The 11,686-nt window shown below is 42.6% G+C and overlaps 1 protein-coding gene across 1 annotated transcript; it reads left to right on the top strand.

The window, feature by feature from the left end:
* The first annotated feature begins 391 nt into the window (after nt 1-391).
* rrm1 (ribonucleotide reductase M1 polypeptide) lies at nt 392-10,554 on the top strand. Its single transcript, XM_088921030.1, has 19 exons — nt 392-599; nt 1,635-1,723; nt 2,060-2,237; nt 3,075-3,175; nt 3,273-3,332; nt 3,575-3,614; nt 3,853-4,015; nt 4,464-4,605; nt 4,943-5,026; nt 5,250-5,411; nt 5,552-5,631; nt 6,354-6,555; nt 6,680-6,829; nt 6,942-7,163; nt 7,465-7,541; nt 7,677-7,812; nt 7,979-8,074; nt 8,191-8,379; nt 9,342-10,554. Exons 1-19 carry the CDS (start codon nt 581-583, stop codon nt 9,528-9,530), a joined length of 2,379 nt encoding a protein of 792 aa, XP_088777156.1. The 5' UTR covers nt 392-580; the 3' UTR covers nt 9,531-10,554.
* The last annotated feature ends 1,132 nt before the right edge of the window (nt 10,555-11,686 follow it).

Below are 11,686 nucleotides of genomic sequence, written 5' to 3'. Positions count from 1 at the left end.
AGACACTACCATGCCCTGCGTGGCTAAAGACCGCCTAGCTGCTGTCGGCAAAATTGAAGGCAGCCTGTCCGAGAGAAACTGCCTGGAGAACGACGTGTTCAGATAAATGTCAATTTCAAATATTTATCTCAAAAGAAGGAAAATAACAAATACACTTCAATCTCCCTCCTTCTACAACCATCAGTTACATATCTCTAAAACACCAGCGTAGTCAATCCTCCTGAAGGCGGAAAAACCGGAAACCCTGCTTTTGCGACTCTGCTTCTGATTGGCTGACCTTTTTAATTTTGTCACGAGTCAGGGCTGTCGTGATTGGGCAGTCATTTTGCACTTTCCGCTGCTGATTGGTTGACCTTTATTTTCTTCGGCGCTCTGGCTGCACTGATTGGCTAGTGGAGAGATAGTACTTCAGTTCGTGGCGGGTCCGGGTTCACTTCGCGCTTAATTCTTTGGATTTGTAGAGGTACAGTTAGTAGCGGAAGGCAGACACAAAGCATTAATTTTATTAGTTTTCATTAAATTGATTTGATTTGTGTAATTTCATTTTTGCTACACTTTCTAAATATAATCCAAGACAGCCATGCACGTAATCAAGCGAGGTAAGTTCTTTAGTATCCTTATTGATGTTCCACATTGTTATTGTCATCGAGTGCTACTTATAAAAATGTTTTTTTTAAAACGATGTATTTACATTTATTTTGTTAGGGCTAATGTGGATTTATTTTCGCGTCATCTGACAGCATCTTGATTTATCCTGGCTTTGTGTGTAGCACTATAATTGTACCGAGGAGAAACAAAGTTTGTATAAGCTAAAGAAATTGGTAAACGTGTCTTGATTTACTGATAGCCAAATTAAAAAGAAAACACAAATCAGGCGTCTTGTTTCAAAAATAGAAGAGACACCTGTCAGACCTAAATAGTCTGACAGTACTTTCTCTGGTCTATATTTTTTCATGTGATTTCGTTCATTTGATGAGAATATGGATATATGTTGTTGAGATTTTAGAAATTTAGAAAGGTGAAGGGGGATGAATTATGCAGAATTTTGTAAATTAGAGATTTATAATTAATTACAAATGCACAATTTGAGGCTCCTATTGTTTGAAATGTTGGCGCCAAATACACTACTGGCAATTCAAGGGCGAGGCGGGGAATGAGTTCCATTTTTGTTTTTAATTTTTTTTTGAATGACTTAGACTTCATGCAGTATGAATTGTGTTTGTAGTTTTGTTTTTTGTATGATGTATTTTTCAACTGTACGTCAGTTAATATATAACTATTACTTGACCGCTGAGGTTCTGAGTTAACCTATCTGGGTTACAGTTATCGAATGAATGTTTTTTTTTAATATGGTCTTGGTATAGCTCCAAATATGAAAAAATAAGCAGTCGCCACTCACTCTTTGATTTCTGTTTGTGGCATTGACAGTATATGTCGTATTTATGAGTGCGTCGTTAAAAGAGATCGTTTTGTGTTGTGTGAATACGGTTATGCATTATGTAAAATAGGGGGTCTCCTTTGGTACCGAATTTATAGTGAAAGACTAAAGTTCTTCTTCTGTCACTGTAGTTTTTCTTCGAGAAAATGTTGGAGATACATGCTAACTGCGTTTAAACTCTTGTTGTGTGTTTTAGATGGGCGTCAAGAACGCGTCATGTTTGACAAAATTACGTCCCGCATTCAGAAGCTGTGCTATGGGCTCAATGCTGACTTTGTGGATCCAGTGAGTGACTACATTTGTTATGAAACTTTTATCCAGAGCAGCTTGTGTTTGTACCTATTTATACAGCAGGGAATGTTACTGAAGAAGTCCAAGAGTCGTGTGTCACCTAAGAATTGAACCCCCAGCCTTCCAGTTACAAGTCCTTAGTCCCCAGTGTTGTCTAAGTTAAGCTCTTAGCACCTTAATTCTTTTGAACTATTTAGTCCCAAAATTATTCTACATTAATATTGTCAGCAAAAATCTCGATTGATCGTTATCTCTTGTGATAGATAGCATACAGTTTGGCAGAGAAAGCCCTGATGTTGAACGCTTGCATGGCTGTCCTCTTCTCCCCAGACCCAGATCACGATGAAGGTGATCCAGGGGCTGTATAGCGGTGTGACCACGGTGGAGCTGGACACGCTGGCCGCGGAGACGGCCGCCACTCTCACCACCAAGCACCCCGACTACGCCATCCTGGCCGCCCGGATCGCGGTGTCCAACCTGCACAAGGAGACCAAGAAGGTCTTCAGCGGTGAGTGTCGGGACGCAGGCCTTTTCTTTGAAGGAGAGGGTGCCATGCTGAAAGACTGAATGTCCAGTCGGGGAAAATAAAGTGAAAGCTAGTTTTACACAAAAGGACGTTGGCCAAAAGTGTCCGTTACTATAGTAACTGCCGGGTGCCCGTGGTTACTATTGGTTACCCTTGGTTGTTACTGCAAGCCGAGGTGTTCCCACAACCCAGTACTACTTTTGTATCATTATGTGACGGAGGACGGGCGGCCGTGTCTGCAAAGGGGGTATCTGTAAGAGCCGCACTGAGTTAATGATAGGTTTCTCGGTTTGTGGGAAGCATGGTCCATCCATTTTATCCATTTTATCCAGAGCCTATCCCAGTAAGCAGTGGGCACAATGCAGGGTACACCCTGGACAGGACGCCAGTCCATTACAGGGCAGACACACAGACAGGCACACACTCGCACCAGGGCCAGTTGTCCCAGAAGCCACTTAACCTACCATTCTGTTTTTGGACTCGTGGGAAGAAACTGGAGCAGCCAGAGAAAACCCACGCAAACGCTGGGAGAACATACAAACTCCACACAGATAGAACCCCAGGTTCAGAATTAAACCCAGGGCCCCAGCTCTGCGAGGCAGCAATGCTAACCACTGCGCCACCGTGGTTGGAAGTTTGGTATTGTATGGTACAGCAATTGTAAGCCTGTGTCATACCGAAGAGTTGTAGCTTTCAGTATATATAAAACACAATAAAGGAGTGTTATGATAACCTGTAGTGTTGTCATTTAAAGTGTCCCAATATTGTTTTGTATGCATTTGGCTGTGGTTGTGACTGAATTTTTTGTCACTCTCACAGATGTGATGGAGGATCTGTACAACTATGTGAATCCTCTGAATGAACGCCACTCACCCATGATCTGTAAAGAAACCCTCGACATAGTCCTGGCTAACAAGGATGTATGTATCTGCGAAGGATTTTATTTAAGTGGTACTTGCATTTCACTGTAAATTATTCTACATACTTACGTATTGTTTGATTTTTTTTTTCCTACAGCGTTTGAATTCTGCTATTATTTATGATCGAGATTTTTCCTACAACTTCTTTGGATTCAAGGTAAGTTAATACTATATGTAGACTGGAATGTTTGACTCTTAATACTTTTGGAGCAAAGACTCTTCTAAACCCTTTGAGAAGGACAGGACAGTGTAAAAGTAAATCGTTGAGTTCTAGCTCTTAATTTTGACTAAAAAGTGACAGACAACATCGACTGACAAGCATCTTAAACACTAGAATCTCAAAAGAGAGCACCCTTTTAAATATTGAAATTTAAATGTGTGAATCTTTTCACCTTTCAGACACTGGAACGTTCCTATCTCTTAAAAATTGATGGAAAAGGTAAGTGTCATTCCTAGTTGCATTTTACTTTTGTAGGAAATAAAAAAAACTAACAAGTGAAAGTAAAGTGGCTTGTACATTTGTTCCTTTTCTGACTGATCTTAACATTTTTGACGGGCAGTTTCTGTTTAACGGTAGACTCCCTCGAGCAGAATCTGGCTGCTTAATGTGCGTGCCTGTTGCTTTAAGCGAACGCATCAAAATGCCCAGTTTAAACAATGTACCTGTCTGTGCGCAGTGGCCGAGCGTCCTCAGCACATGCTGATGAGAGTGTCTGTCGGGATTCACAAGCTGGACATCGACGCTGCTATTGAAACGTACAACCTGCTGTCGGAGAAGTGGTTCACGCACGCTTCGCCCACACTCTTCAATGCTGGGACCAACCGGCCGCAACTCTCCAGGTGGGTGACCTTGCCACCCATTGTGCCCAGGAAAACCTTCAGGAAGTAGACCTGTATGGCAGTGTTGTTCATTAAACTCTTATTATGGCACAGACGTTTTGTGACGTGTTTTTTTTTGCTTGACCCATTTTAATAAATTATGGTGGAACCAACCCAGCTATATGTACGCAGTGCTGTGTATTGTAGGTCAAAATGTCTAAAGTGGTTGCTGCACTTACTGTATGTAATCGTTTCACAGTGCACTGGACTGAAATTGACTGAATTAATCTCCAGGTGCTTGTGGTTCAGAACAGGAAAAGGAGAAGAACCTATAAAAACTAAAGTGATAGAAATTCAGCTTGTTAAGTCATATGGGAACTTCAGAGCTATATATAAATGTGACCATGTATCAGTCTGTTGTGAATTTTAACGTACGTTTTTAACTGACCTCTTTTTTTTTTAATTCCAGTTGTTTCCTGCTTGCCATGAAGGAAGACAGCATCGAGGGGATTTATGACACCCTGAAGCAGTGTGCGCTGATCTCTAAATCTGCAGGAGGGATCGGCGTTGCTGTCAGTTGCATCCGAGCTACTGGCAGCTACATTGCTGGGGTGAGTACTGTTCTCCGTGCACCCAGTTGTTGCCTTTTCCCTGTCTGAGCTGGAAAATGTGGCTATCCCACTGATTTTTAAAATGTCTAATCTCCAAAGCCCCTTTTCTTTGGGTCATGGAAAATTTTATGTAGCTTTCTAGATTGGCTGTGTAATCTTTGCATGATTCATTTAAGCTTTTGCCTTTGGAACTTCTAGTCCCAATGTTGATACAGTCTGCTTATCCCAACATCCTGATCTTCAAAACTAACAAATACACAAGTATTGAAGAAATTGGCATTTTCAGCATAGCTGGTTTCTGAGGAGTCTGATTTAATAAAAAAAAATTCCATTACAGACAAATGGCAACTCCAATGGACTGGTCCCTATGCTGAGGGTGTATAACAACACTGCTCGTTACGTAGATCAGGGAGGAAACAAGGTGAGACTCTGTGGCTTTTTCTAAAAACTCATTCCAGTATACAAGGTCTTCACTGTGATGGCATGAAATAGAATCTGTGTTGATGATGGGGGTTACTGGGATTACTAGAAATGATGATGGCGGTTACTGGTAATGTAGTGTAAAGCGTGTTGATTGGTTTCACTGATAAGGAGAGTGAGGTGTCCTCTTCTTCAGTCAACTTGTCGCTCTTGTTTTGTTGCAGAGACCTGGTGCGTTTGCCATGTATCTAGAGCCCTGGCACTTTGACGTTTTTGAGTTTCTAGAGCTGAAGAAGAACACTGGGAAAGAGGAGCAGAGAGCCAGAGACCTCTTCTATGCCCTCTGGATCCCCGATCTCTTCATGAAGCGTGTTGAAAACAATGAGGTGACTTAAAACTTTATTCTTGAATTCTCTTCTTCAGAAACCTCTTGCTGAACAATGGTTCAAGTGAAGGGGTGATTTCGGGCATCTTGAATCATGCTGTAGTGTACTTAAGAATGTCCTTCTTTCTCTTCCATCCTCAGGATTGGTCCCTCATGTGTCCCAGTGACTGTCCTGGACTTGATGAGTGCTGGGGGGAAGAGTTTGAGGAACTTTACACAAGGTAAAACATAACAATGCTGCAAAAGCAACAGAAAGCATAATTGATTATGAATCCAAGTAGGAAGTCTTGTCTTATAGACTCTTGCCTCAGAAAGAATGTATTGAGACCTATGCAAGCAACATTATAGTGTTTGATTCAGGCATGTTTGTCCAGCAGTGAGCATTTAGCTACATAGATACAGCCAGCAGCTATATCACCCCGAGACAACAGACAGCACACTGAAGCTAAGCAGGTGTGAGCGAAGATCAGTATCTGGATGGGTGACCTTCAGGAAAGCTAAGGTTGCTGCTTGAAGAGGTGTTAATGGGACCAGTAGGGAGCCCCCACTCTGCGGTTTGACATAGAGCCAAGGACCTGACAATTTTTTTGGAAAAATCCCAGGGTATTTCTCAAAAAGAGTAGGGATATTACCCTGCTGTCGTGATCTTTACCAATCATGGCCTCCTAATGATCCCCATCCATGAACTGGCTTCATCACTCTGTTCTCCCCCCACTGATAGCTGATGTGTGGTGAGCGTACTGGCACACTATGGCTGCCGTCACATCATCCAGGAGGGGCTACACATTGGTGGTGGTGGTGGTGGAGGGTAGTCCCCGTTACTTGTAAAGCACTTTGAGTGGAGTGTGTAGAAAAGTGCTATGTAAGTGTTAAGGATTATTATTCAAGGAAACCTGTCCTGTGGCAGTTAGTGTCCCTGACCGCTGTCACCGCTGTTTCACAGGTATGAGAAGGAGGGACGGGCGCGCAAGGTGGTGAAGGCACAGCAACTTTGGTACGCGATCATCGAGTCTCAGACGGAGACCGGAACCCCCTACATGGTTTACAAAGATGCGTGCAACAGGAAGAGCAACCAGCAGAACCTGGGCACCATCAAGTGCAGCAATCTGTGCACAGAGGTGGTGGAGTACACCAGCAAAGACGAGGTGAGCTAGGAACTGGGCCCGTCTTCGGTGCTGTGGGGCGCCTGATCGCTTATTCTGTGGGATCGGTGAAATGCCTGGGCATAAGAGTTCAAGCCCCAAAGTTTGTTTGTCCTCCTCCTTCCAGGTGGCCGTGTGTAACCTGGCCTCCATTGCTGTCAACATGTACGTGACACCTGAGCGTACCTACAACTTCCAGAAGCTGGCCTACGTCACCAAGGTCATTGTGCGGAACCTGAACAAGATCATCGATATCAACTACTACCCTGTGCCAGAGGTTAGAGATACCATCTGTGTTTTACGTGTTGTGCTTCTTTAGCTCCTCGGCCATGTCACAATGGTTTCTGGTATCGTTATGATCAGACATGGCTGTGTCCTTCGTCCACCAGGCTGAGTACTCCAACAAGCGTCACCGGCCCATTGGAATTGGCGTCCAGGGCCTGGCCGATGCCTTCATCCTGATGCGCTACCCGTTTGAGAGCCCCGAGGCCCAGCTGCTAAACATCCAGATCTTTGAGACCATTTACTACGCAGCTCTGGAGGCCAGCTGTGAACTGGCTGCAGCACAGGAGCCCTACAGCACTTACGAAGGCTCACCAGTTAGCAAAGGGGTGAGTCCGACTCCTTACATTGTGTTTATTTTTCTTGCATGTCAGTCATTTTGAGGGAGGATTGTGTTTTCTGTCAGGTGTATCACTTGATTTCTAATGCCACACATAAGAAATAAGCCCTGCCTGGGTTCCCTGAAGTTCACATGAAGTTAGGTGGTGCAGCAACTTGTGAAGCTCCATTTATTTGCTCTGTACTGAATTAAACTACAGAGCCATACTGCTATTGGTAAGGAGATCCCAGTGGGTTGTGTCCTGGGATTGATATTGTGTTCCTGAGTGCTGATGTGATTCTTCTCTTTAGATTTTGCAGTATGACATGTGGAATAAAACCCCTACTGATCTCTGGGATTGGAAAGCCCTGAAAGAGAAAATTGCCCAGTAAGTTACCCGGCGAATGTTTCTAAAATGTGTGGGTGGGTGAATGCAGGATGTTGTGCAGGAGATCTTTCAAGCAGACATGCTGCAGCTTCACAGGGAGAATGGTTCGCCAGCATTAACGTTCCTTCCTTGCAGGTACGGAGTCCGGAACAGCTTACTGCTGTCCCCTATGCCTACTGCCTCCACAGCTCAGATACTGGGCAACAACGAGTCCATTGAGCCTTACACCAGCAACATCTACACGCGCAGGGTGCTCTCTGGAGAGTTTCAGGTGAGAACCTCTCCACCTCGTTCTCCTCTATTAGAATCAAAGCGAGATTCTCTGAATTTAGAACTCATTTCATAGAAGGCAACTGAGATGTTTAAAGATGACTAACTCCTCAAGACCGTTTGCCTTGAAGAGTTTGTGCTAACAGGTTTGCTTCTCTGGCCCTCAGATCGTAAACCCACACTTACTGAAAGATCTGACCGAGCGGGGGCTGTGGAACGAGGAGATGAAGAACCAGATCATTGCCCAGAATGGCTCCATTCAGGTATGGAGATTGAAGGAGGAGGATGGAGAAACATCTCCTTTTAGGTTTCTTCAGGTTAACTGGATGGTGGGCCTTTATTTTTCTAAATGGAAGCTAAAGACTCCTCTTCCCCGCAGAGCATTGCTGAGATCCCAAGTGACCTGAAGGAGCTGTACAAGACTGTGTGGGAGATCTCCCAAAAAACTGTGATCAAGATGGCTGCTGACCGAGGGGCCTTCATTGACCAGAGCCAGTCACTGAACATCCACATTGCAGAGCCCAACTATGGGAAGCTGACCAGCATGCACTTCTATGGCTGGAAGCAGGTGAGCAAACATCTGGGCCACATTTTGGCCTTCCGTAATGTTTTTTAGCATGTGAAACATTTCATATGTATGGTACTACATAGTATTAAAAATGAAGACAAAACTGGAATTCAGGATAAATTTTCTGAATTCCAGTATTTGCAGGATTTGGTGATGTTAGTATTGGTCTACTGTCGAAGAGTGGGGGTAGGAATGTTAACTACCAATTCTGGTCTACCTCATGTTCTCGTTGTGGTGTGACATACTTAAGTAAAAGCCTGCTTAATGGGAGTTAAACGTTTATTAAAGGGGAACAGCACTGCTATTTTTATATTTTGGGGTTATAGAGAATCGGCATTGAGTGCATTTCAAACCACAATGAAAGTAAAATGTGCACAGTAACTTGTAAAACCTCCAATTTCCATCACAAAATAGACAACATTTCAAGGTATGTGCAGGGCCATACTCTGCGATTCAGAACGTGGCAACAAAACGTCCAGTGACATGAAGCAGCCTTATTACATTATAGTAAGGAAGCAGGCTTGTGAATACACCTCTTGTAATCCAATAGAAATATTGCTCTCGACTTGGAGATGGTTTTGCAGACAAATAGTACTTGTAAACTCTGGAAACGTTCTGCGGTGAAATGTTTGCTGCACAACCTGTACTTATTGACTCGTACATCACATTACATTACTTGGTGACTAGCGAGCAGGAAGGGCCGCTTCACGTCACTATTCATGGGAAATCGAAAGCGAGTTTGCGACAACATGGCGCCTTATAGTACTTTCACAATGTTCATGGTTTTGTGGTTAATCCGAGATGTGTCAAATTACCATCAATGAATTTGTTTTGTTTCCGATATTTAATAACGGATCTAAGAAACTGGGACTGCAGTTCCCCTTTAACGGTAGATGAACTAAAATGGGAGTCTTAATAAAACGCAGAGTGTGTCTAAAATCCCTCATGGCTCTGTGTTCCAGGGCTTAAAGACTGGCATGTACTACCTGAGGACCAAGCCCGCTGCCAACCCCATCCAGTTCACCCTGAACAAAGAGAAGCTCCGTGAGGCCGAGAGCGCCAAGAACGCGCAGGCCGCCATGGAGCGCAACAAGGCGGCCATGGTCTGCTCACTGGAGAACAAGGATGAATGCCTGATGTGCGGCTCGTAGACGCCCCCTGCCTCCTCTCTTCCCCCAGCCCCGTGACCAAGACAGATATCGAAACCCCCGATAAGAGCTTGCAGCGTTGTCGGAAGCGCGGCCAGCAGCAGCCCCATTACATGTGTACCCTGTCAGACACTCACTGCAACTCGCTGTCTTATTGGAACTGCATCTGGGCAACTGTTGGGTTTTTTTTCATTACCGAGCGTGGGAGGAGGGGGAAGGCTCGTTCTTGGTGTCTGTGGGTTTTGTCAGGATTGTTCTCCTCTGGGACGACGGATATTTTTTTTTTAGGGCCGCCTCATGATCTGTTGAACCTCTGTTGGCAAAAAAAAAAAAGATTGAATTTTCTTAAGAGGACATCTCAAAGCGTGTCAGCGGGGTGCATGAAGATGCATCTTAAGTGGTTCCTGTATTGAATTCTTCCATGTTTCGCGTTCTGTTTTCTCACTTGGCTGTGTTGTTGCAGTATTGCATATAAGGACACTTAATGACCTAATCTTTCTGATGAACTGTCTGCTCTACTTAAATTTATACACAAATGCCCATATTTCTTTATGATTTGTAACTGTATGCATATAAACCACATACAATTTGCATTTGTGTTGGAACTGTATATACATTTGTCCTGTTAACTTCAGAAATTCTGAAATGTGCGCAGGGTCTATCATATTTATAACGCTTGTACAAATAGAAGCCAGCTTCAGAATGGTTTGTCTGCAGGCAGAACTAATTAACAAGTCTTTGTATAGCATGTTTTTTTAGAGACGAAATGTGGCATTTAAAAACCGTTTTCTTGTTTCATGGAATGCAATGAAATCTAGAAAAATCACACACTGCAATGGTAAAGCTGTTCAGATTGTCTTGTCAAGAGGGTGGGGTATTTTAATATGTACAGGATATGAAGTCAAATATCTCGAACCCCTTGATGTGATTTGATCAGATATTTTCTGGTATGGTGCCTGAGAATAGCATCATCTTTTAATTTAAAAATGGAACATACAATACTTCATTAAAACAAACTTTTAAAGCATTTCATTTTGAAGGTTGTCCACTTTGTAATAAATCTCCCAATAAAATCTTGTTTTTTTTTTCTGTATTGGTTGAGTGAAGAATGGAAGAAACCTATCCTCTATTTGCATAGTGATTCTATATAGATTATATATAGGAGCATTTCTGGAATTTCAACTTGAGGTGGGCTAAATACCAGCTCTAGGCAGAAGGGGTTCTTTATCACTTTCCAAAGCCATATGCTAATGAGTGAATGCAGCATGAATGTCTTCATTTTGACACCTAAACTTTACTTCACACTTCACAATAAATGAATTGGCATTACAGGAGTATTGCTGGTGTTTGGTGAAAAGAATGCCTTTATTTCCAAGCTGTGTTTGTGTATAAAAATCATAACGTGGCAGTGGGAAATAACCAAATTAATTATTAGCAAATGGGGTTAACACCAGAAAAAACCTAATAAAATACACCACATTCTGGCTTGACCACCATTCTGAATCTTGATAGTGACACCCATAGATGATCCATGCTCTGAAACAAAAAAAAACTGTCATGTGTTGTGTGTCCTTATCTTCTTGTAACTACTGAGGGAACAAACATTTCTCTTATTTCACTAGTTTGCTTTTACTCTGTAAATAATTTACTAACATAATTTACTAACTATCCTGCTGGAATAATGGAAAATTACTAACTGCAATTTAAGTGAGCTGGCTAGGCCACAGTACCTGCAATATCACACCTGTGAAGCAGCTAATTTAATTACAAGCAAAGTATAAATTCACTCCTTACCCTACATAAAATATACATAATACTTCACAGTTCTTCATCAGTTTTCTGTATTGTACAATTTGGTAAACTACGTACTTTGTATTATTACACTAAAATATAAAACGAAATCCAATAGTCTATTCTATTAATCTTGCATCATACCGGACTACTAAATGTAGCTGCGGAGATATAATTCAGTACTGATAGAAGTTAAAAAAAAGTGCTGCACTGTATTTCGTAACTATCTTTCAGAAGTATTAAACATACACTGATAATGTTGGGTTTAAATTGTTACTTTATTTACTCAAGGGCTTACTGGATTCAAACAGGATCTTATTCCGGCTGTCCCGGGTAACACCTTTCGAGAAACGTGGAAATGCATCAGG

Source organism: Atractosteus spatula, chromosome 7 (genome assembly GCF_055471065.1).
Source record: "Atractosteus spatula isolate fAtrSpa1 chromosome 7, fAtrSpa1.hap1, whole genome shotgun sequence".
Lineage (NCBI taxonomy): Eukaryota > Metazoa > Chordata > Actinopteri > Semionotiformes > Lepisosteidae > Atractosteus > Atractosteus spatula.
The sequence above is the reverse complement of the archived record's forward strand: the minus strand, read 5'-3'. Positions and strand labels throughout refer to the sequence as shown.

What these genes read in the sequence shown, in the direction of transcription:
- rrm1 (XM_088921030.1), top strand. An exon ending in ATGCTGACTTTGTGGATCCA is followed by an intron (nt 1,724 to 2,059) that starts GTGAGTGACTAC and finishes TCTTCTCCCCAG; the next exon opens with ACCCAGATCACGATGAAGGT. An exon ending in GACCAAGAAGGTCTTCAGCG is followed by an intron (nt 2,238 to 3,074) that starts GTGAGTGTCGGG and finishes TCACTCTCACAG; the next exon opens with ATGTGATGGAGGATCTGTAC.